This window comes from Clytia hemisphaerica, unplaced genomic scaffold (genome assembly GCF_902728285.1).
Source record: "Clytia hemisphaerica strain Z4C2 unplaced genomic scaffold, Clytia hemisphaerica genome assembly, whole genome shotgun sequence".
NCBI lineage: Eukaryota > Metazoa > Cnidaria > Hydrozoa > Leptothecata > Clytiidae > Clytia > Clytia hemisphaerica.
The window spans coordinates 363,671-390,044 of NW_027103274.1; the positions used below are offsets into that span (position 1 = coordinate 363,671).

Sequence of the window (26,374 nt, forward strand, 5' to 3'; positions counted from 1 at the left end):
TCCAATATTTAAAGCCATAACTCCTGAACACTTGATTTTAAAGCAAGGACATAAAACGAATGCTTTTAAAAAGAGTATAGAAATACAATAGAACCAAAACCATTTTCTAGCTCTCAAGCAACAGTCTTTTACGCCAGTTCGAAATTTTGGATTTAAAAATAAAATTTTGAACATTTTCACACTTTTCAAACAATACTGCGCGCGGAAAAAGTTAAAAGAAGGTTTTCTTCGCAAAGGTTGAAAATTCAGAAAGAACATTTATATCCTATATTCCAAAGATTTAACGAAAGTTGGACACCGTCTGATGCAAAATTCCAATCCTTCCATGAATACTAAACTTAAAGGGATGTAAATGACCAAGTAAGGGCCTTGGTGAGTTTAAATTTAACAAAAAAATCTTCTTACATTGTTGTCATTGCTAGCCCCCCCTCGTCAATCTTTGAAAGTGTTTTCTTTCAGTCAACCCTTATTTCGAAAGTTATTCAAATATACAATATCAATCCTCTTTCCTATTGTTAAATTTGAAAATTTGTCAGCCCCTATTTATTATTAAACGTCAAAACTTGGGGTCGAAAAAATGCCAATTTTACCCTTGCCATACATTTTATTGAAGACTTGCCCATTTTAAGGCAAAAGAATTTCAGATTTTTCAAAATTTTGCCCGAAAAACATTTTACAGCCTTAGAGTTCACTTTCACACATCTTCCTCATTACTACCCTTACAGTGCGTTTTTTTATTTTGAAAAACATACTCTTAAGGTCCGCACGCACGGTATTAGGTCATTTGACTTGAGTACCCCCTCCCTGGGGATTTAACACACAGACATAAATAGTAATTCTTCTGTTAAAATCTACATTTCAATATTTTACAATAAATTCTATTATTTTGTACAATTTTCAAATCTTCTGAATTTTATTAATTTACTACAGGCTACTGAAGAAATGGAGAACGGCTAATTTCTCATAGAAATCCATAATATTCATAACGCAATCTTTTATACGGAAGCAAGCGTAAAAGAGCGGTTGTTTGCCTTTAGTCAATCTTGGCTCTATTTTTTCCCCAAGCATTTCCTTTATTGCTCTAAAATAGCTCTGAGAATAATACTTTGTTTCAGTCCTTCCTGGCCCATCGAAGAACATCGTAAGAACTTTTAAGCATGAAGATTTCAAAAAAAAATGAGAACAACCCAGCCTGATCTACTATTTCGGGTGCTTCTGTATAAAAGACTTCGTCGTGAATATCATTAGCAGCAATTTTAATCTTCCTGGCGTCAAGAGTGTCACAGTGACAAGGGTGACAATCCAAAGTCCGTCCCACTTAGTAGTTTGTTCAAACAATGTTTTTTTAACGTTCATCTAACGTTCTTGAGGAATAGAGACGTCGTTATATGACGTCCGTGCCAGATGGGATAGTTCACCAACGCGCCAAGATATTTCATCCAGTTTCCATTTTTTGAAATCCTGATAAAATGATATTTTTATATACGGTTTCAAATTTTTTTATTATCAGGTTTACCATTCAACAAAGTTATTTCATAAAAATGTTCAAGTGTTGCTGGAATTTCTTGGGCCAAGTTTATTGTCAAATTTCAATTTCTGCTTTTGTTGTTGGCCTTTTTGACTTGATGGCATCGAATGGTGTCTGTCTAGCTGTGTGTTTCGCGAGTCCTCAACCCCTTTATCATCCTCTTCTGCCCGCGCGGTCGGATTTTCATGGAGGGAGGCTGGCGAGAGCTGGTTGGGAGAAACGAAAGATCGGCTATTTCGATTATCTGCTGATTGGTTGTCAAGCTTTGGACGTTGTTTGGTGTTTGTTGTTGATGGATGTGGGTTGGTGAGAGTTAAGTCACTACTTGGTGATGATTTCCGGAGATGGGTAGAACCACTTTGCGGTTGATCTTCGATTGCGTTTTCTGTAGTGTCATTTTCACCAATACTTCTTGGTGTTGTGTTGGAGATAGTTAAAGGTGGTTTTGGTGAATTTGGATTGTAAGCGTATGTTGTTTGTAGAATGGAATGGAACATCTCAGATTGCAAGAAACGTGGATAGCTCTGGCGATGCATCATCAAAAATACCTGAAAATAGGTTGCAACATTAAAGTCTGAAGGCAAATCACGCTTTCACTCGAAATCTTTATGTGTTTGTTACATGACATTTATTTCTGATTGGTTCGAATTTATTGACACTAATAAAGTTATCAGCTGCAATTTGTAAAGACAGTAATATGGGAATAAAACCAGATGAACTTTGTGTAATCACATGTTTTGACTGCATTTATATAATTTTGCAGCCCGTGTATTCATAGTATTGTTGATATTCATGACGCAATGTTTTATACGGAAGTACCCAAACAAGCTTATTGGTTTTATTGTTTTAAAATTCAAAATTAGTGACAAACACCCTGTTTTTTGGGTCCTTTCGTAGGTATAAAACATTACGTCATGAATATCACGAATAAGACGATTAAAGACTTTCGCAATACTCATGGAAAGAATCCTCCATAATATCAGAAACTTTTGTCTGATGTTTGAAAGGTTGACTAAGTTAATAAATCAGGTGGACAAAATAAGAATGATATCATGGTGATACCTGGAGGGGGGTGGGTACTTCGGCAAAAATAGGTGCTCGAATTAGGTCCCTTTTTAGGAATTTTTTCGAAAGTTATCTCTGTAAGGGTCCATTTTTCGCCAAAATCTAGTCTCTCTAAAGGGTTTCATTTCGGAGATCAAGCCCGCTCATACCCGACATTCTCCAAAACTGTACACGGTCCCGTCGAGCCATTTAAAAGGAAAGGCATATGACAGGGCATATATTGCCATCTCCCCCCGGCGCGGTAATATGTTGAAGTTATGTTTTGAGAGAAAGAAAATTCTCAAACCTGATGTTGTGCAGAGTCGAACATTTTTTCGTTTGGTTTTGTCTCCATCAGGTCTTCAATTTGACGTCGTGTATTGCCAGCAATGTTCACCTAAGAACAAAACATACACCGTTTGTTTATTGCACACCTTCCCACAAACCTGGTGGGATTTTATCAGCCACTGGGGGTAAAAATAACGTACCAAAGCCCGATGGGGATTGTTATTCCTATGTTATTTTATGGCTATGGGATTTGAATTCCATTGTTTTCTTGTGGGGATGGGGAAAATAGCACAATATTTTGCAGTGCAGATTTCAGCGGAGACAAAAATTAGAGTATGTAATTTTCCACTGGGGACAATATTTTTGCCAATTTTTCAAGTGGGTCTGTGAGAAGGGGATGTTTTATTAGAACATAAAAAATATTTCAATTTTATTGTGTTTTAGAGTCTATAGTTATACACCCTTAGAAAGATATCTTCATTTTTCAATTTTTCAAAAATCTTTTATCCTTTAGATTATTCTCCTTGGAAATATCTTTCCAACGGTGTATAGTTTTTTAATATAGCATAAATGGATGCTGAGAAAATTCTCAAAAGCTGAAGTGTTTACATACTTTTGAGACAGACTTTAATACTGTCGCCATCCCCTGTTTCGCCAACTCATGTTCTTGGTATAAAAGTAGCAGCTTTACAGCAGCTTTACAAGGTTGTAGCAAATTTCTGAATATTAATATTGAATAACTTTTGTGCTTAAGGATTTCTTCAAAAAAACCATTTAATCCTTCCCTCCTCATTACAATGGGTTGCAAAATTTTTTAATACACTATGATTCATGATATTCGTGATGTAATGCCTTCTACGGAAATACCCCGGCTTTAGCCAGTAGTGGCAAATTTGAGCTAGACAAAAGTTGTATAAAATTCACCACTACTGGCAAAAACTGGTGTCCATAGAAAACATTACGTATGGTTTCTATTTCTATTTGGTTGAGTTGCAGGAGGCTTTGAGGCCTAATTTTGCAACTATGGACGCTTTCAATAAGCGCCCCATCAGCACCTTAGACTGAATACCCAATTCGCCTCACATGGCATGGGTTGACCCGGGCGAAGGTTCATTCACTTGCCAAGTGAACCACTGCGAGTGGGAATCAAACCTCAGTCGCCTGTGCAGCAACCAAGGTCAATGACCACTATACCACAGCGCCTTCGAATATATGAATATATATGAATATCATGAATAATGATACTTAGGTAAAACTGTACCTCTTTTAAAGCCATAGGTTTGATAAATTCCTTATAAATGGAACGCATTCTGGAAACCTTTTCTTTGCAATCACTGATATCTTTTAAACCATTGACTTCACTCCAAAATTGAAGATTCTCTTCGCTATGTTCTTGTTGCAAAAATAGATAGAACAATTTGCGTCCGACTAGAAAAAAGATTTACAAAATTACCATCACCGTAATCAATACACCTTTTCGACCGTACTCGCGCGGTCAGACGCGTTTCACTTTATTATTTGAATTACCACCCTAAACTCAATCCAATCCTATTTTTACACTTTTTTCTATTGTCTTTGAGTGCAAAGAAAGACTGGGACGGTTTTAGAGTGTTAAAACGCAGAAATTGGCGTCTACGGTCCAAAAGGTGTATTTTAAGGGGTCTTTGCCTTTAAAATAGACATTAGTGAAGTTAAGTATTGATAGATAATGCACGATCTCGGACAAATCTTCTCTAGCCTGCGTTCATGATACACGGAACTTTTCTACAAGCCAAGCAGGAAAAGCAAGATAGAATTACCCCGCAGAGTATATCCTCTTTGCATCTAGAATAAACAATCAAGCGGAAATTCGTTCTAGAAGCAAACTCAATTTCTTGCGTAGTAAAGGCTGCCGTGCTTTCGGCATAGAAAAATTCCGTGGCGTGAACGATGAATGATGAAGTTTTTCCGTCGTCGTTAATAATCCGGGGGAAGGCAAAAATGGATGTCTCTCTAAGGGTCACAAAAATCAAAAAAATTTAGATTAGTCTCTCTAAGGGTCGGAAAATTCACGATTTTTAAGAAATCTTTTTGATTTAGAGTGAAAAAATTATAAAAAAGTCTTTCTAAGGGTAGCTTTTTCTTTCTGACTGACTTTTTAAAGGTAGCGAATTTTTAAAAATCGAAAAAGATTTTTCAAAAAAGTCTCTCTATGGGCAATCTTTTCAGCGAAAATCAGTCTCTCTAAGGGTAGTTTTTTGGAGGTCCCATCCTCACATACCCCTCATCTGCCAACCCTAGTACCCCCGGGTTAATAATATATCGATACTTACTGTTTTTATGTAAAAAAAATGATGGAAAGTTATTCTTACGTTCATTGAACAGTAAATCTTCAAAGCTGACGGACCATTTCTGAATTTGTTCAACTGATGGTCTTTAAAAAGAAAAGAAAAATTTATCGGATTGGATCCCAGGCCTCTTAGATTAGGGACTAAAACTCAATAAAAGGGCTGTTGTGTTTATTCTTATAAAAAAGCGTATAGTACCCCTGTTTCACTACCCCGGTGGCGTTTCAAAGTAAACCATTGATGCCTTGTAAATTCTTAAAATAACCGTTATTATGAGCAGGGGTTTTCCTTTGTTTTTGATAGGCTGACGAATAAAAAATAACACCTGCAAATTCTACATTCTAAGGCAGTGAATTCTTACCTAGACCAGATTTTAATTAGCGTGAATATGTACTGCAACCACTGACCTTTATATATCCCTGGACCAAGCACTATCCGCCATCTTTGATTGGAGTTTTTTTTGGAATTGGTACCCGAGAAGAAGCCATTGCAATGTTAAAAATTAACGTCTAAAGTCGCTACATCATCAAAAGAATTTGAGGAACAGTAGACCTAGCATTTACACCGCTATCGAGTAGTGTCGCCATTAGGGTACCAATTTTCAAAAAACTCCGATCAAAGGTTCTGCTTGACTGGGATTGAGAAGCTTGGTCCAGGGTATATAAAGGTCAGTGACTGCAGCGAGTGGAGTTTTGAAACCTACTATTGGTAATTTTTTCCGTTCCTTGGACCGGCGAAGTTCGCCGTTCACTGGGCCAGTTATAAAGAAGTTATTTGGCACCCTTGTGAGCGCAATATATTAAGCTGTTAAAAGAAAAGATTGACTTACTTTTGTTGTTCAACAAGATTTTTGTAGCAAGCAGTCCTCCTCTTCAGATCATGGTTACTCATGGAAACTCTTCGTGATAAACGGTTGTTGACCGGTTTGCTGGAAAGGTAAAGGTTTTGTTTTTAGAGGGACATAAAGTAGTAAAACATTGCGCGAACCACGTGTCATTAAAGAGAAAAATTAAAACCAAGTGTCCAAAACAAACTTGTAAAACAATTGAAACAATCAAAGTCAGCCATATTTGGTTTGATTTTTTATTTTGACATGTGACCTCATTTGTTTTGATTTTGTATCCCGCTGCATATGGTTTGTTTACAAATTTCGTTAGTACTTTTATGTCCTTTTAAAGGTTTTATTTTTGCCATGTTTTGCCATGCCATCAGTCCATGTTTTTACATACCCCCCCGTTTCATATCAGACACATATTTCATAGCAGGACAGCTAAAATATTTTAATATTATGCTGATATAAGCAAAATAATCATCTTTTTCCTCTTTCTGACCAATCTTGCTCTACATTCGTGTCAATCCAAAATCTTGTGAATTAAAATGATGAGTAAGCAAACGAAACAAAACCTTTAAATTAGATTGATCGTCAATTCTAATTAACAAGCTTTTTAATATTGGATTGACACGGATGTGTAGCAAGGTTGGTCAAAAAGAGAAAAAAATAATTGTTTGTTTATTCAGCATGTAATTGAATACAATATATTATAGAGAGTTTCAAATTATAGAAAGTATATTAAGAGGGTTTCTCCTTGACTGGGAATAAGTTCGAATAATAGAAAGATTCGAATATAGGAAACTGTATAAGCAAGTGTCTATCGGAAATGACCCGAGGGTTACTCTTTCAATAGCTACTACCGTGCTTCTCTTACCCTAGTTCCTTCTCTTAAACACTGACAATGAAGTAGAGAGGATTCAAGTACCATTTTGTACTAAGTACAAAGCCTTAAGTATGACCCGGCCAAAGAATGAACCCACGAAGACCACCGTGGTTATGAGCTGAGCAAAAAGTTAAGTTACCAGACCCGGTGGAACAACCGTCGTAAAGGTCTCAAAATGAGATAAAATTTGAGAAAACAAATCTAATTTGCCCAAAAGTGAGGAAGCTGGAGTCTCAAAAGTCTCCCCGTCTCCGCTTGGCCTGTGTATTAAAGTTGTATATAAAAAAAGAGCCCCGGAAAAAAGTAATGTTTTTTCTGGCTGCCTCTGTAGAAAATATTGCGATATGAATATTGTAAAAATGAAGTCTTACCACAAGCACGTGCATACACAACACCAACAAAAACATAACGATCGATGTTTATTCTTTTGTATTTTCTTTTGTTGCTTCTCCCATGGGATTTGATAGACACGTGTTTCTTCGGCCGTTAGAACGACCTTTGAGAATGTTAAGGACGCCGTTGTGTAGTTGTTTGAAGAGACGCAACTTGCAGAGATGGAACACGGTAAGCACATAAAGGAGACTGGTTCGCCTGTTGTAAGTCCTGAAAATATAAAAAGAGAAATCATTAGGAAATTGAACTTTTTATTTCATTGCTTTAGTTATTGGTTTCCATAAGAATTCATAAATTTTACTTGGCTCTGGTATCTTGTTTGTTTATCATTGAGCACTATTCAATATGATTTCTTGGCAATGATTTATTATATTTTGCTCCATTGTCTTAGCAACAAAATCAGCGTGTCTTTTGGGTATTTCCCTCACTTTTTGTCCCATGAAACAGAAAGAGAAACCATGGGACACGCACTTTTTTCTTGTGTTGGTGGGATGGAGCATGTTGCATTGCACCAACACGAAAAAGACTTCTCGTGTCCCCAAACCTTTAGAGAAGGTTTAATAATGTTTTTTTGCGGGACAGAACTGCATGTTGTTCCAAATTGCTTCAGTGATTTAGTTGTTCTTAAAAGATACATAGACCCTCTGCTAAATGGAAGTCCATTTAAATAAAAAAAACGCTATTGTACAGTAGCGTAGACAGGGGTGAAGACTGATCTGCGTAGGAGAGCAGATTTTTTACGAAAAAACACTTACCTATTCGTATTCATGATATGCATCACTGACTTCACGAAATTATGCAGCTTTTCTGTTTTTGTACCAACCAGTATGTCACTTTTCTATTGTTTAAGTGACGTATTGGGTGGAAAATTTTAAGAGTTCTCAGAAGACTCCCCAGTGGTGCATATCATGAATAAAAACATAATTACTGTGTCATTTAAATCTGCTCTCCTAAGCAAATGTTCCTTCACACTTGTCTACGCTACTAGCTAGGTGTACACGCTTTTTTATAAGAATATCCACAATTCTTGAGCTTGGGATGTTCTAAACTTTTTGAGTTTTAAGCCTAAAAATGTTCTTAACACGTTTTTATTTTGACCATTTTGTGAATATTTTTGACCATTTTTCTAAGAAATAGGTCGACAGAGCCTTAAAATGTTCTTAACTTGTTCTTAACATTATGACCATCGAAGCCTTATGTAGTTTGTTCTTATGAAAAGAACGTGTATCTCAACAGAAATTGATTCATCCTCACACATTCGCAAAATGAGAAGTTAATTGCAGAGTTAGCTGGGAGACCCGTCTACTCTGTTCGTGTGATTTCCAAGTATAACATTTAGTTAAAACGAATAATGATATGGAAATAATAGAGTAGCCGGGTATTTTTGTAGATACTACTTAATGTAAATGAGAATTTTAATAATTGACCCTAGTGAGAAATTCACTCTAACATACTTCAAACTTCAACCTTACTTAAGAGAGAGAGAGAGAGAGAGAATGAGAAAGAGAGAATAGGCCTTCCACTAAGAGGAATAGGCTTCACACCTAAAGTGTGAGGATCTTGCTTTAAGATTTTGCTAAAATCTTTTAACACTTTTAATTGTATCCTTCTATATGTCCTTTTACACCCTTTTGAAAAACTGGCTAAAAGCTTTTCATGTGACCTGGTAAAGGTTGGTCTGATAAAGATTGGAACTTAATATTACAAAACTCGACCGTAGCCGCCAATCGCCGCGCGGGCATTTTTTTTTCCGTTTTATCACCCTAAAACCGTTTTTCAGACCTAAAGCCCATAGAAAAAAGTGTAAAAAAAGGATTGGATCGATTTTAGGGCGGTAAATTAATTAATAAAGTGGCACGCGCCGAACCGCGGTTGAAAAGTGGTAAAGAAATACAGTCGACGCTCTATGATTCGACATTCTAATATTCCCTACGCTCCGTTATTCGACAAGAAACAAGAAACTCTCTTAAACGACGATATGTACCTCATTCGATGGAAATCCGATTCCCCATGAAGATCGAACTAGAGAGCGTCAACTGTAAGCAGTTTTCTTGTAAATTCTCCACACATTGCTTACTAGAATCATGGACTTTAATGTTTGAGAAAAACACTGAAAAACGCTGAAAAACAATGGAATGACCCCTCCTCCCCCAGTGGAAATGTTTAGTGCAGCCTTCCCACCGACTTTTCCAATGCTCTTCAACATTGTCACTGGGGGAATGGTTCTTGAAGCTTATATTCTACCCTTGTCCTACAATTTTCATCCATGATTGATGAGCCCACACAAGCGAGAATTCTTTATTATCAGCCTCTTCAAACGACTCTAATATCATCAAACATAAAGATATGCAAATTACGAAACAACTTTTCTGATGAAATCATTATAAGATCAAAATGACCTATAAATTGAATTAGCATCCTACATACAGATCTTAAATGCTATTTAACAGCAGATTATAAACGTTACAAACAGGCAGGGACGCGGGGGACGTGTAGAAGAAGACTGAAAGCTGAAAACGATAGAAAATGTAGCCATTTCAAGTCATTATGCGTAAAATATTTGTATTTTCGAGGCTTTTAAACTAATCAATAAAACAAAAGAAATGGAAAAGAAAGCTTGGATTCACCAAATTTCGTCGGAATCAGCAAACTGTTTTTTTTCGCATGGTTTCTGGGTTAAGGAAAATTAGACAAGTCATTTTGATCCTATAACTTATAATGAGAATGGTGACTATAAATTATTATTAAATTATTGAGCACTCTGTTATATTAGAGGGAAAGATAAAAACCTTCCAAACCGGGATATGGGGGGCGGGGGGTCACTGACCTTGATAGCCGACGGGGACGTACCGCTGGAGCTTGAATTGTCAGATATGACTATATGGCAAATTTGGGACATTGTTAGAAAGAAAAATCGATCACCCTGAAAAGTGGCCTAAATGACTAAAAGTAGACGAAAAATTGAGAATCTTTCTAATTTCAACACTGAAAATAGTCAAAAAATTACCAAAAGTTGACCCTATCAGATACACATCTTGAAAATTGGTGAATTCGAGACCATGTCAAAGATCTTCGAAGTTTAAAGAAGGGACTCTGACCAGCGGCGCGTCCCCCTACCCAATTTTGCCTAAGTGCCCCCTCTTTCCCCAGGAGTCCACTTTCTTTGATAAAATGAATAATAGATGGACGGTAAAACAACGTTGCGTGCCGACCGTGAGATTTGAATGTAATCAAAACAAAAAAAGTCTTTTTCTGGTAAACTTTATGGTCAATCGAATCAAAATAAGCAAAAACATAAACAAAAAAAACAAACCTCTTATCAGGCCGGAAGTAAGTCTTGCTAAAAAAAGTGTGAAGTGATTTTCTTCTTCTAAAAAAATCTTCTTTTTCTTCTATGTCGTTTCGCAGCTGTGTTAAGCTCTGGTGCGGTGACCTTTTGGTCAAATATCAAAATGAGAAATAAATCTCTGCCTCAAACATAACAGAAAGCCTTATATATTGGATCTGTTGCTTTCTATTCTTCCCTGCTTGTCCTTATGCCTTTTTTTTACCCTTTTTTTGTGTTGTTGTACCCTATATTCGACTTAGCTTGAATACAATAAATTCATAATATATTTTCATTTTTTTTTAGTATTTTTACTCCTCTATTTTTCATCATCTTATTTCAGCCCATCTTTTCTTCACCTCGCTTAACAGCTTTCTTTTTCATCAATTTCTTTTTCAATTTTCTTCCTTTTGTTTACCAACCAATATTCTTTATAAGAACATACAGAGAGAGGAAGAGAAAACTCACACTTCAATCCTTTTTCAAAACAATAGATCTATTGTTTACAACAATAGAATTTAATGTCCGGCTGAAGGAAACAATCGTTGTGAATTTCTTTCAAAAATGGAAAGCCGTATATCATAAATAGACAATTTTGCTCCCTCTTTTATTCAGGTTTTTTTTATTATAATGTTTTGTAAAACCCGTACTTTTTTGTTTTTTCTTTATTATTAAGCTCAATCAATTTTTTATGACAAGAACAAAATTGTAAAATATTTTGCGCTTTTTTTGTGCGTTATGAATGCATTGTCCAATACGTAATACACGTTTTTTTTTATAAGAACAGGCGAAATGTTTGAAGCCTTCAGATGTTCTTAACGTTTTGAGTTTCAAGTCTAAAATGTTCTTAACATCTTCTCATTTCCACCATTTTGTGAGTATTTTGTTTTCTTAAGAAATCGGGTGTTTTAGAGTCCGCAATGCTTTAAAATGTGCCAGTTGAAGCCTGTTCTTGTAAATTTCGTTCTTATAGAAAATAGCATAGTCTTTTTGATTTCAATAGCTCGGTGTGAGAGAGGGACTGCGGGTCTGCATCGAAAAAACCATATACTAGTCCCTAATTTATCTCAAGGGTGGGGGAGGAACCATGGTCTTACTTTTTTGAGAGCTATTGAGTGATATTGAATGAGGATTTGCCAAACAGACTATTGTAATATCTTCCCTTCATCAGGTTAAATAAATATAGGAGTTGATATTTCACGTAGATAGCTCAGTAATATAAGATTTTTCGACGTTTATGATTATTGTTGTTAAAGGATCACCATGACCTCAACGGAACATTGGAAGGAGGAGGAATCTGACCATTTTGAGGGAAATGAATGGGCAGGTTTTTCAAATTTTACACCCTTACAGTCAACTTTTTCTCATTTTTGCTATCATTTCGACCATTTCAGTGCACTTTGGGAAGTTTATAAAAAGGGCCTTTAAGGGTACGTACGGTAAGTCGTTTACTTTGAGTGCCCCCCCCCCAGTATATTACCTTAATTAGTTTGGTTATGGTTTCATCTCCACTCGCAATTCAATGTTTAAAAATCACAAACTTAAACCATCCTAAATGGATTTTTTAACCTTGGAACAATATAATTTCTATCCCCACATTGGGATTTCAATAGAAACTTTGATCTCTACTGAGGAAAAAATTGTTCTACCGGAGCTGTGAGACAGGCGTGTATAATAGGTCACGTTTCACAACCAGGCTTAATTATCGAAAGCAATAGTAACCCAGCTGGCACACAACGTTGTTTCAACGTTCATCTAACGTTATATGGACGTTGTGAACGTTAGATAAACGTCAAAAAAACGTTGTGTGCCAGCTGGGAAAGATGGACCATCGCTAGTATATCAAAGTATTGCTACGTAATACAGACTGGTGTAGATATTATACTGTAGAACTTTTTCATCCCCCTCTGTTCTTACGAAATCTAGAGAAAATAATTGCTAATTAAATCCGCTACGAAAGAAGAAATAAGGTGATATTTAGTTTTAATTCGCTAAACTACACAGTAATACTGAGCTGTTAACAAATTTTAAACTATTGTGAGATAAAATTTGTTACAAAATATAATTTTTTTCAACCTGCCATGTCGAGTTTTTTTCCCATCTTAAATTATTGAAGGATTTTCACCAGAGGGGTTTTGAATGAAAAAATGTATCAATTGAACAAGATATTATCCTAGAAATGGACCTTAGCATCTAGCTACGGTGCTCAAGGTTGTTGGTTAGCCGAGGATACTCTAAAAATCGAAATTTCCTTAGACTCCAATGTATTAATAAATAACATACTCTCGGGTACCTAATAGCCGGGGGGGGTTGGAATAAGCGGAGGGGGGGGGGGTTGGAAAAAATCTCAAAACTTAATAAGGGGGGGGGGGGGTTGTAATAAAAATGTCCTGGGTGGAAAATTTTTGAAAAGGAGGCTAATACAGCTGAATTAGGACAAAAAAAGGGAACTTTCAAAAACATCTTCCCAAAAATTAATAAGCGGGGGGTTGGAATAAGAATGTCCTGGGTGGAAAATTTTCGAAAAATTAATTAGCGGGGGGGGGGGGGGGCGGCTATTAAGTACCCGAGAGTAAGTTTGTTCTTCTGAGATTTGATTACCGTTAGGAAGATTATCTTGAAATTTTTTAAAACCAATCAGAAATATATACTCTCTTTGGTTGATAAGTATCAAGCATACATCAAGTAACCATTTCGTGGGGGGGGGGGGGGGGGGGGCGTACGGTATTTCAGAATTGCGGAAATCGACCCTTTTTTCTTCGGAATTTCGGAAACCGGGCAAAATTCATTCGGTATTTCGGAATGCTAAAATTGTTTCGGTATCGGAAATCCATGAATTTTTGCTTTGGAATTTCGGTATTATAAAGTTTTCATCCCCCTTTTTCGGAATTCATACATGAAAAAATCAAATCTGATGAAAAATTAGTCAAAACGAGGAAAAATACCCAAAAAATTCAGTATCGGAATTGCAAGTATTTTTTTACGGAATCACAGGAATTTTAGCAAAATTATTCGGTATTTTGGAATTCGCAAACCCTGTACGCCCCCCCCCCCATTTTGGGAATCTTAGACATGGCCCAGACGGACGCCAACCACACAACTTTGCGCACGATAATGGAACCTCGAAGCTACGACTGCTTGAAAATGAAATATCAGAAATAGATGGTATGCAACATTTGCACCCATGATCTGAAAGTACGGCTAAATATTGTTATTCACAGATATACTTATAGTGAGTAATTTACAGACTTTAATTGAGAAAGCTCTTAACCCCATCGTGTTAAGTCTCTGGGTACGTGTTCCCCTAAGAAGGCTTTCGACCTTTTATTATGACTGTCTACTGATAATAACCGAATGTTGAAAATTCCCCGAGGGATGATATCATTTGTGAAGCTAATTCGGTACATAGATTTATAAAGCCCGAAGGGCTAGATGTAGTGGCTTCGGTTGAAAAGAGTGCCAAGTTTAGGTAGAAAATCCTACCTAGGTCACGTGACATTACGATCGAATTTCAGCGCTTGACCAATAACAAGCTTTGTAGGTTTTCGAAAACAATAGCAGCATAATCTTTTGTGATATTTACTTTTTTTTGCTTGGAAGAGCTTAAAAAACGATATCTAGCAGTTCGGGCTTTACATAAATCTGCGGGTACATGACAAAAAGAGATTGAACGATCTCATATGAATCCAGTGGCACTTAATTGGATTAATAGAGTTAATTAATTACCTTCATTTTCATCTTCCTCTGCTGAACAAACAGAATTACTGTCCAAATAAAATGATCTTCGCCCTGACATTTTCCAAAGATTACAGAACAAATTGTTGTTAGTTTGATAAAGTTTTAGTTAATTATCTTAGTATATTTAAGATTATCTAAAAAAATAGTATATTTTATTAACAAGTTAGTTATTTGTTCAAACGCAGAAGTGCAGCGGTTATCGATCTTGCGCGAGGGATACTTAGGCAAATGGTGGGTACGGATATGTGCCGCCCTTAAAGGGTACCTTTTTTAAGAAAATCTAATTTCAGCCCCACTAAAAGTCGGAAAAATTCAACTTAATGTCCCCGGAAAGATCGAAATTTGGTCAAATTTCTCCCAATAAGGATCTTAACATTCACAAAAATATTTTTTTCCTCATTTTTAGGCCCGCTAAGTAAAGGTACGAGAGTTGAAAGTCGGGCGACACACCCTCATCAGCTCGCAACCCAAGGTACTCCCCGGACAATCTTGCCTGTCTTCCAAGAAGTAGGTAGATAGAAATTCAATCAGTGACTGACAGTGTCATTGTCACTGTGTCGGGTGCATACTCGGCGCCTTGCGCCCCGCAGGGTTGCTAGTAACGGCTCGAATTTCAGTCAGGTTAAAAAGGGGCAATTTTACAATTTTACCAATATTATAATAACATTACAGAGCAAATTGGTCTTGAGGCGCAGTTAGATTTTCATTTAATAATGCTATATTGTACACAAAAAAACTTGTAAATAAGCAAGATTGCAGTTAACAAAAAAAATTGCAAGTAATTTAAAATTGGTCTTGTGGCGCAATTTAAAGCGCGTAAAGTATGATTTTTAAGATTGGGCGTTTAAGAAAATCTTTTTTGGCGCCCCTTGCTCTTCGGCGCCTCTTCAAAAAAATCTCCGCTGGGGGACCATGCCCCCCCCGGTCCCCCTGCCACAACGCCACTGTGTAAGATGCTTCTAACAAGATGATTCCTAGACCACTGAATACAGAAACGGGAATTCTCTGTAGGGAGGACCGGTTTTCGATCGTTTAAGCCATAAAGAAACCTTTCTTGTGAAAAGAGGTTTCAATGGGTACTGGCACAATTTGAATACATTTAAAAGTTATCTAAAAAAAAGAGTATATTACTTATAGGGTAGTAATTACTCTAAATCATCCACGGTCACGGAAAGGGGTTTCAGGGGTACCTGCTTCTGCCATTTTGACAATTATTCCGAATTTCTAAAGCACTATCTAACGAAATGTCATCTTTCGCAACCAAAAATTGCATCGAAATTCGAAACTAATTTTCAAAGACATCAAATTCATATACCAGCTCGTTTAAGACAGTAAAAGAGAAAAGGACAAGAATACAAGCTTTCCTTTGAGTCTTTCTAACTCTAAGTCGTTTACCTTCAGGACTACAACCTTAGCCGAAAGTAAATGGAATTTTACCGATCCTATACTGGTTTCAGACCATGGCAGGATCAAAGAACGACTTGTTGTAAAATCATAGACACCATTAGAAAAATGCGCCTCTTGTTTTTTTTACGTGATTCGTAAAGATCCAGTCAACCCAACAAACATCAAGCGACAACGACCACATTGGAGACCTCCAAAAAGGGGGGGGGGGGGGATCAGGTTCCAATCGACGATCGATGGACCCAAGTTAAGTCAACTCCAAGACGTTGCAATGGATATATAGTCTTATTTGAAAAAGAAGGCCCGAGCAGCTAAGCAAGAAAGCAGGCTGGTTTTCCTGTTGCTCTCCCTTTTCCACTCTCTACAATGATGATGAGTTAGTTTGATGTCTCACACGGTGAAATTCAACATTGCAGAGGGGGCGGGAGGGGAGACAATAATATTCCGAATGAAACTAGTAAAGGCTCCCGTTCTGCCTGGTTAAAGAACTTTTTTCCCATAACTTTCAGAATTATTTATAAGTTGCTAAGCTTCCTCCTCTTTTTCAAAAGAGTCCCTTTTTACACTCTCGAAAGTCTCTCAAAGGGGTACAAAAACGATTAAAAAGCAAATGGAGTCTCTGTAAGGGTCCAAGATTCACGAAAATCGAAATTACCTCTCATGATTTTCAAAAGTTTGGACAAATTTCGAGTGAAATAGAAATCGATTTTTTGCTCTGACCAGACATATCCGCCACCTCGTAAATCTGCATACTGCTGGGCCGCCCACCTAGCTTGAACTTCTTGGTTCACGGAATCCATCTTTTTACTTCTTGCAAGTTCCTCTCACCATTAAACAAACCATATGTATGGTTTGTAGGACTGTATTTCCCTTTTATTTTCAAATTCAAAGCTATTTTAAGTTCTAGAGATCATAAGCTCATAAATTTATCCATCATCGGAATCAGTAATTTCAGTTCATAGCTAAGCTATTCAAGTTAAAGAAAAGAAAAATATTACAAATTATTTCAAAATATTTTTATCTTAGGATCTAAAAACAATCTTTCACTCTTTACGCAACAACTTGTAAATATTTCAGAGTGTGTTTTGAAAATCTTTTAATTATACGTTTTTTTATAAGAACATCAGAAATTTTTGAAACCATCAGATGTTCCTAACTTTTGGAGTTTTAAGCATAAAAATGTTCTTAAAGTGTTCTTATTTTCATCATATTCTTAGAGTATTTTGGTAAAGTTACCTAAAAAATTGGGTGTTTTAGAGTCCACAATGCCATAAAATGTTCTTAACTTGTTCTTAATGGGCAATTGAAGCCTCAGGTTTTTATATAGATTGTTCTTATAAAAGGATATGTAGACCTCGTCCCCATTTTCGAAATGCTTCTTTATGAATCAAAGTAGAAGTTCTTAAGATTCTTATCAGTTCTTATTATTCTTTTCGACTTCACAATGTTGTTTTAACGTTCATTTAACGTTATATGGAAGTTGTGAACGTTAGATAAACGTCGAGAAAACGTTGTGGGCCAACTGGGATTCTTTTCGACTTCACAATAAAGAACAATTTATATTTTGGAATATTTTGAGTGTTCAATTTTTTTTTATTTAAATACCGAAAAATCAAAATAATCTAAGATCTGGCGAAGATCTGGCGAAGATCTGACTTCACGTTTTTAATCTAAAAGTGTGAGGAAAGTATTAGGTCATGCCTAAATACCCTTTCTTCGAGGGGGGGGGGTTACTTAGGCAATTGGAGAGTAAGACAATCTACCGCCCTCAAGTGTGCCTTTTTGGACCTTCAAAGTCCCCCTAAGGGTCGTAAAAATCACAATATCTAATTTCGTTTCCACTAAGGGGAAAAACACTAAAAAAATATCCCCAGAAAAGGCAATATTTTATGAAAAAATCTCCCGTTTTCCCTCGATTTTAGATCCTAATTTTCCGATTTTCAAAAGTCGGGCGGCAACCTACGTCATCTTGCAAACCTGTGTTTTTATATACACCCCCTGTGTCAGAGACCCGGTGGGGCCCCCAACCAAAATTTTGTCCCAGGTGGGAAAAATAACCTAAAATTTCATGCCCATTTGAAATTCAATGGAGAGAATTGCACTCCAAAATAATCTTACCGGAATTTTTTAATCTGGTAAGATTAGAATATCTATCCCCAGTGGGATTTCAATAGAAATTTGCAAAAGCAACGCGGTTTGATTGTTTTGGCTGAACTAACAGGTCAGATCGTCACTTACATTTGCCATATCCGTTTAGAGCAGAGCGTGGTATGCGCAGAATGGATGATCTTTTATGAGATTTAGCGCTCTTTAGACCACCTGTTAGAAAGTTTCTTTAAAATATCTTTAACATTGTATTTTTGTTTCTCGTTTAAGTCATAAAAAAAAGAAATACCTTAAAAAATTGGAGAAAATAAAATAAAGTACAAGCTGGATGAATGATAATTGATTTGGTTTCTACTTGATTGTTCTGACACCGAAATCCAATGTCATTTGATGTGGAAATTTATATCCTCCCTGCAGGAAGAAGTTTCACCGGTGTTGTGAGACAGAGGTGTATTATTGAAAATCTTTGAAAAAACACCCCTGTCTCAACTACTATCATCCAATAATCTGTCTCTCTAAGATCTTTTGCCCTAACATCCCAGCTGGCACACAACGTTGTTTTAACGTTCAAATAACGTTATTTGGACGTTATGAATGTCAAATGGACGTTGTTTTGACGTCGTGTGCCGGCTGGGATTCAAATCGTGTTGTCTAATTCTTTCAAAAAGTCGATATGACCCACCCATCACGCTAACGATTAAAGGTTTTATTTTTACATAATTGTCCCCGTTTTATATCAGACACATATTATATATCAGGACAGTGTCTGCCTATTGTTATATTTTGCTGATAAAAGCAAAAAATGTTTTTCTTTTCCTCTTTCTGACCAATCTTGCTCCACATCCGTGTTAATTCAATATCGAAATAAGCTTGTACAAATTAAAATTGATGAATAAGCAAACAATATCACTCTTATTTAAAAGCAAAACTTTTAAAGTCATGAGATTTTTTCGTGAACCACATTTATCAATATCCTCTGCTCTTTCTCGAGTTTACTTGTGCTTATGTATAAAAAGCACAGAAATTTTTGGTTTTGTTTGAATCGCTGCTACTGTTCACACGATCGGCATTATTAAATTGAACATTCTTTGCTAAAATGAGTTATTTAAACTTTAGACATATTTCAAACTGAAAAATTAAACAATCTTAACTAAAATACTAAAGATCTTGCATCAAGTCTCAAGCCCGGTGGAACAACCGTTGGGAGGCTGAAAGGCTCAAAATGAAAAAAAACCGCTAGGAATTCTCAACGGTCGTAAGGGGCTCATTTTCGGTTTTTTCAAAACTGCATGTACTTCCACCTCATAAACATACCTATTTTTGGACTTTTTTGGAGAAGCTTAATTTAGCCGTCATGAATGTGTCCTGTCAGATGTCCCATAATGCACCAAACTCGAAAAAAATGGGAAAATCCTTGAAAAATCCGCCATTTTGATGACGTCATTGACAGAAAAACTTGAATAAGTTCAGGTAGAAAAAAGATTTCGAGCTCAAATTTTTACCAGAGATTCAAATTAAAAATTTAAAGCATTTTAAATCGAAATTGTTTTGATTTTTTGATGACGTCAGCATTTTTTCGCAAAAATGGTTTTTCAGCCATTTTTGCTGACGTAAGCATTTTTTCGATTTTGTTTTCCTATTTTCTAATTTGTTTTATTTATATACGTCTCTGGTCGAAATTTCAGCTCGAAATCTTTTTTCTACCTGAACTTATTCAAGTTTTTCTGTCAATGACGTCATCAAAATGGCGGATTTTTCAAGGATTTTCCAAAATTTTTCGAGTTTGGTGCATTATGGGACATCTGACAGGACACATTCATGACGGCTAAATTAAGCTTCTCCAAAAAAGTCCAAAAATAGGTATGTTTATGAGGTGGAAGTACATGCAGTTTTGAAAAAACCGAAAATGAGCCCCTTACGACCGTTGAGTTTGAGAAAAAAATCTCACTTGCTCAAAAGGGGGAGGCCAAAGTCACCCCAGTCTCTCCGTTTCCACCGGCCTGAGTCTACCCTGCCCTATTCTCCCCCAAAAGACGAATCTGTCCTGCTGTGATCTCCCAAAAGAAGTTTTGATGCACTGTTGATTGACGTAATTTCGGCCATTATCGAATCAAACGTTCGAATCTTGATTTTGATCTTGTAGGCCATTTCATAGTTGAAAAGAATTATTTGTAATCAGCTTCGATAACGTTTTTCTATTGGTCTAAATTGTTTGAAGTTTTTGCGTCTAGCCAACGGGAAGCCTTTATAGAATCACAATCAGTCTTGATTACTCATGATTTATTTCAACTTTGAATTGACCAAGGCAAATCGAAGGTTTGTTTCCATACTGGCGGAAGAAATGTAATTTAACAAGACCTCTATTTATGGTATGCACCACTACAAGTATTCTGACATTACATCACGGCCCCAACAGTTGATTGGTTGAAAGTGACGTAAAACCCGTCAATACGTACTTTCAACCAATCAGCTGTTGGGTCCGTGATGTAATAATACCTTACATTGAATACTCTTGAAAGCAAATCTGAATCATACATCCGAAAAGGATTCCCTTACGTCATTATCATGACGTAACAGCATGAGCTTGTCAAGTGAATTTGATTGGAGAAGGCAAACATTTAGTTTCCGTCAAATAAGGTATATATTTCATCTCTTACTTATTAATGTGAAATATACACTGTGTTTCTATCCCCCTGTCAGAACCAGTGAAGATGATATATCAGGGTATAGAATTAAGGATCAAGGGAAATAGAGCCTTTTACCCCATTTTCGGATAGATAGCTATCGAAAGACGGACTTATTAAGGTTTCTAATAGAGGTAGAGAACTGGGATCTAGAATCAAATTTATATAGGTTATATATACGTTGGAATCGTCTTTGGCTGAAGAAAAAGCCTAAAATTCCACTCATAAATTCCCTGAACCCAATTTATTGAAAGTTCCAAATGATATCAGCTGTTAACAGTAGAAATTCAAATCCCGAATCATAAGAAAATAATTATTATCCAGCCCTTCAACAATTTGACACCTTAATTTTATTCCCTTCCTGACGAAATCCCTTTTACCAGATCTAATCCAATCCATCAGGAGTTTATTCTGTTAATCATCAAAAGATTTTTCTTTCTTATTGAGGCCAACACTCAACAAATCAACAAATTCTTTCTCCCCCGTAAAAATTCTTGATACTTTTTATCAATATCTTTTAATTGCAACTATTTAAAATCCTTTCTAACGGTATAGATATGGCTGTAATGAAGAGCCAGTTCAAAATTTCAAAATTTTGGAAATCCGTCATTTTGGAATTTCAGTCATTATGGAAAATAACCAAGCTGTGTAAAAATGGCGCTCGGCGGTTTTTCACATCCCGGGACCTTATAAACATATTCCTAACAAAAAATCATTGTTTTGGGTCCAGCTAAAAAATACCCCAAAAATACCAATTTTTGGGTATTTTTTAACTAGAACTAAAAACACATTTAAAAAAAAGATTAGCCATTATATCCTGTAGCCTTGTATGAGACTTGTTTTAAGTATTACTCAATTTTGTCTGAAGAACTTTTTCCACGCCTTCCACCAAGCGCAACATATAAAATTTGAAAATCAGATACCACCTTCACGCGGCGCAAGATTTTAAATGTAATTTGAGAATATATGAATCAAGTAAGAATATGAATAACGCTATTCAAAAGATTGAAAAGGAATACCAATCGACCGAATGCCCGAATGACGCAAGACATTAATATTTCAGCATTTCATATAACTGTTCACACCACGTGTTTTCGAAAGAGTTTGTTTTTATCTGAATAGAAATTTCACAATCTCTATACATCTTTTTGACCGTAGTCGCGCGGTCAGGCGCGTGCCACTTTATTATTTAATTTACCACCCTAAATTCGATCCAATCCTTTTTTTATGTTTTTTTCTATTGCCTCTAGATGCGACAAAAAGACTGGGACGGTTTTAGGGTGGTAAAATAGACAAAAAAATGCCCGCGCGGCAATCGGTGACTACGGTCCAAAAGATGTATTGCGAAGGGAATTTCTTATAAGAAAATAAAATTCACGACATTCTTTGATCTTCCTATTTCCAACCTGATAACAGGTTTTCATATTTAACGTACACGGTAAACTTCTAAAGACGCTTGAAAATTAACCATCTAATCATCTACTTTTTTCCCTTTGCTCTAGTTCTATTTTGTTTGAAGTTAGAAGCCGTTGAATGCAATCCTAAAGGTTTTTACTAATAGAGCATGTTAAATCAAAAAGCACTCCAAATTTGTATTGCCACCATGCCGCCTCCAAAATAACTTATTTTTTGTAAAAATAAAATCTTGTTCTTCCATTTCATGTCTAGCTTTTTGGGGAAAATCATCCCAGAATGTTCTTAACGGTATTCTTAGGTGCAACACACCAAGCAAAAATATGGCTTTTTTGTGAACGTTTTTAGCCTTACACATGAATAATCGTTAATATTCTATTGAAAATTGCTCCAAAATAGCATTCTTAGGTCTAGTTGTCGAATTCCACGAGTTTGATCCTCTTACAATTTTTCATAAGAAAAGTATTTCGACAAGAATTCGCCAATTTATTTCTGCTTATATTCTCAATTTGATTTCTCAAACAAACCATGCTGAAAATGTTTAAATGTTTTCATTTTGATTCAACTTCCTTATATGGTCATGAAAAGAATGTTTGATTTTTATCTTTATAAACAGAAATATATCTATGCGACGTCAATATGACTCTGATAAGCATGGTTCTTGTCTTCTTCCCTTCGTCGACTTTTTTTCAGTCAACTTTGACGAATATCAAAAACATTGCGAGTATCTTTTTTTCTTCAGTTACTAAAATAGGCGTACACAAGAGTTCAAATCTCTGTTTATATTTCTGACCTACGCGGGCTTAAAGCCCTATTTCCCTAGGCATCGAAAATAAAAAGTTGCAAAAAGAAAAAGAAATCGAAAAAGTGACCTTCAGATGAAATCTCAATTTTTGGTTCTAAGTAAAAACACCCTCTTCTCACGGACCCGCAAGGTTTAATTCAGCCAGTGGGGGTAAAAATAATGGACTGAAACTCGATGGGTATTCCAATATCTTTTATGGCTGGGGATTTCAATTTCTTTTGTTTTCACTTTTAAAAAGTCAGTGGGAATAGGAAAATAGCATGATATTTAGCAGTGAGGAATTTTCAGTAGGGACAAAAATTGGAGGATGATTTCCAACGAGGACGTTTCGGACAATTTTTCCAGTGGGAAGGGGTCCCTGTGGGTCTGTTATTCGATTTATGAATTCGATTTTCATCTAATAATAGAGAGTAGAACGGTGAATCAGAGAGAGTCAACTCAAAAGAATGTTATAATATTATAATCTTTTCCCAAAGCTATGCATGTCGAGCCTGTGATTATCGTGTTAATCATTTGAAATTTTAATTAGTATCTAGGAAAACGGAGGGCAAGGGTTCTTGCCACTCTGGTCCCTTATTTTGGACCTAAAGGGTCGTAAAAATCATAATGTATAATTTCAGTCCAATACACTTTTTTTGAGTTTTAAGCCTAAAAATGTTCTTAACATGTTCTTCAGATTCTGACCAGCAAAGCCTTATGTTCTTATATAGTATGCACTTATAAAAATAAACCCATAAGGGTTACAAAAACGGGAAAATTTTGACCTTATAACGACTCCCCAGATTTCTCAAATTTTTGTCTTTTTCAAATTTTAAAAAATTGTCAGGTGATACCTACTTGTTGCCAGCACACCTATACCCCGGGATTATGTCAACATTCTAAGTCGAAAAAAGTATTTTAAAAAGGTTCTTACTTACAGTAAAACGGGTCTTTTGACGGCACTGTCTCTTTGCAAATCTATCAAAAACAACTTGTACGCAAAAAGTCCCTTTCACTAACAAGCAAGAACTAAACCAAATTCTCGCCTCTGCTTGTTCCAATTCAATCGAGTAATAAAAAGTTTCAATATCGTCAGAAATTATTTGTTTTTCTGTTTTAAAACGTCTCTGCCTTTTGGCTTTATTTTGAAATTTGATGCCATGTGAAACGTCAATCGCCAGCATTATATGTTTGTCTGATTTCGTAATAATATTTTCGTATACTTAGAAGAAGAGACAATTTGTTGCAGATTTCAAAAATTGGAATATCCTCTTTTTTTTCTCATAGCTTGAAAAGTGAGATCAAGAGACTAGAGTCATTGCCAACTACAATCTTATCCTCTTATCCAAACAGAAGTTTTAACTGCTAGCCTACTTCTTCCTTCTTCCAACTGTTATGTTAGCCCACTCTAACAGTTAGAAGTACTGGACAGAAAAAAAAGAGGAGAAAATGGGATATACGTTAAATGATGTCCTTTAAGTTACAAAATTGACAGACCAGAGTGGGCTAACATAACAGTTGGAAGAAGGAAGAAGTAGGCTAGCAGTTAAAACTTCTACGGATAAGAGGATAAGAGGATAAGATTGAAGTTGGCAATGACGAAGAATCTTCCTCTCAATGTAGGCCATTTTAAAGCAGGGTAATAATATAAGGTATCAAATCCGTACTAAAATCTCTCATCTCTCATCTCGACAGTCTGTCCAGTACCTTCTAACTGTTAGATGAGAGATTTTAGTACGGATTTGATACCTTATATTATTACCCTGCTTTAAAATGGCCTACAGGAAGATTCTTCAAAGTTTGGGTAGAGTTTAGAACCTGACCTCTTTTATTTTGAAATTGGACGCTTCTTGTAAAACGTCGATCATCAGGATCTTATCTTTGTCTGATTTCGTAATAATGTTTAAGATACTTAGAATAAGAGGCAATTTGCTGCAGATTAAAAAAAAAGAAGGAATATCCTCTTTTGAGTCATCCTGCCTTTCCTATTAACTAAGTATGATACGTGGGCCCCGGAGAGTCGTCTGAGGTGAGGAGGGGGACACAACTTTGGGGAAAGGATTGTCGCCCCAACCCTGGTTAGGCAAGGAAGATGATTTTTCACTTTTTGCACCTTAAAAACACCATGAAATGCTATGATATGAGATGAAAACCATCGAGGGGGTTAGTTAGAGGCTAGTCAGATAGCACTTGTCTGCACTTCAATTGCTTCATTTCTAGCCTCTGAGAAAGCCATTTAAAAGCTTATTAAAGAGCCAAATGGTGATATTCTAGCCAAGGATGACCGTTGTGAAAGTCACTTCTTACAATTCGCACTATTGCTCTCGGGTACCTAATAGCCGGGGGGGAGGGGCCGCTTATTAAGTTTTGAGATTTTTTCCAAACTCCCTGCTTATTCCAGACCCCCGGCTATTACTTTGAGAGTAGATTTAAGAGTTTTAAGCAATAAGATTTAAAACCAATCGACTGGACATCCATTTCTGGTAAGAAAGTTGACAACTTAATGAACATGAATTTGGACAAACCATCAATATACATCTGAAGAATCCTAAGAGATCTAATGCGATACAGGTGTGCTACTACATGTCTTGGAAGAAAACCCAGATAAATTATCCTTTTTGAAGGTTCAACCTGAGCAAAATTTAGCATAATTTCGCTTGATCAGAGGTACCTTTAAGGATTTCTTCTTAACTTTAGCACCAACTGTACATAAGATGTTTTTCAAGGTTATGCTGGTCTTTTAGTTTTTTTGATATATGTCTAATTTTTTGTTGAAGATACAAAAGTTGATTTCGTGGAAAAAAAGCAAAAGTAAAGAAAGATAAAAATTTTAAACGATTGCAAAGAATGATTCTTTTTTGTGCATGTTACACGCTTTTTTTATAAGAATAATGTTTTTTCATTTCATGATGGATATTCTTAACTTTTAGAGAAAATCATCCTAAAATATTCTTACAGCATTCTTAGGTTAGGATGCTAATTCAAACTAGATTTTTCATTTAATACATACGTCTAAAGCATAAAATGGCATCGTTCACCTTGAGTGCCCTCTCCCCCCGAAGGTTAACATTTAAAGTAACAGGAGAACCAACCATTGAAATTGTGAGAAAAGGAAGTACTATAAAAAGAAATGTATTTGGGATAAATAAAATAATTTTTAAATTAATATTGATAAATATTGATTTAATCAACTAAAATTTCTCTTTAAAAATTACAAAATAAATAAAATCTAAATCTTATTTACAATATAAAAGACAAAAGTAATTGGTCGCTAATGAATTTCCAATCCTTTGAGAGGAAAACTCTTGGATGGGGAATGAAGCTAATACACGGGTTGCAAAATTATATCAATGCAGTCAAAACATGTGATTACTCGAACAAGTTCACGTGATTTTATTCCCATGTTACTTTGCTTTACAACTTACATCTGATAACTTAGTGTCAATGAATTCGAACCAATCAGAAATAAATGTCATGTAACAAGCACATAGGAATTTAATTAATTTTGCAGCCTGTGTATTTCAAAACCTGTCTTCTAGGTGAAATCTCATTTGCCAATAAATGTAGTCACAATCAGCGAAAATGAATATTTAACCTATGGTACTACACAATAATAGCTGTCAAT

At 35.9% G+C, this 26,374-nt stretch overlaps 1 protein-coding gene across 2 annotated transcripts; it reads right to left on the reverse strand.

Moving 5' to 3' along the window:
- Positions 1-841: 841 nt before the first annotated feature.
- Positions 842-14,494, reverse strand: LOC136802210 (uncharacterized). Of its 2 annotated transcripts, none has more exons than XM_067058927.1 (7): positions 14,347-14,494; positions 7,274-7,505; positions 6,017-6,115; positions 5,212-5,273; positions 4,122-4,288; positions 2,880-2,969; positions 842-2,076 (listed from the first exon to the last, which is right to left on the reverse strand). In XM_067058927.1, the coding sequence occupies exons 1-7, from the start codon at positions 14,414-14,416 to the stop codon at positions 1,546-1,548; spliced, it is 1,251 nt and encodes a 416-aa protein (XP_066915028.1). In that variant the 5' UTR covers positions 14,417-14,494; the 3' UTR covers positions 842-1,545. The 2 variants fall into 2 exon arrangements, with proteins under 2 accessions (XP_066915028.1, XP_066915036.1); XM_067058935.1 differs by lacking the exon at positions 14,347-14,494 and adding an exon at positions 10,609-10,694.
- Positions 14,495-26,374: the final 11,880 nt, after the last annotated feature.

Excerpts from the sequence above, each read along its gene's own strand:
- LOC136802210 (XM_067058927.1), bottom strand. The coding sequence starts at position 14,416 with ATGTCAGGGCGAAGATCATTTTATTTGGACAGTAATTCTGTTTGTTCA. Across the intron at positions 7,506-14,346 it reads AGAGGAAGATGAAAATGAAG|GACTTACAACAGGCGAACCA; the intron begins GTAATTAATTAA and ends TTATATTTTCAG. Across the intron at positions 4,289-5,211 it reads AGATTTACTGTTCAATGAAC|TCGGACGCAAATTGTTCTAT; the intron begins GTAAGAATAACT and ends TCTTTTTTCTAG.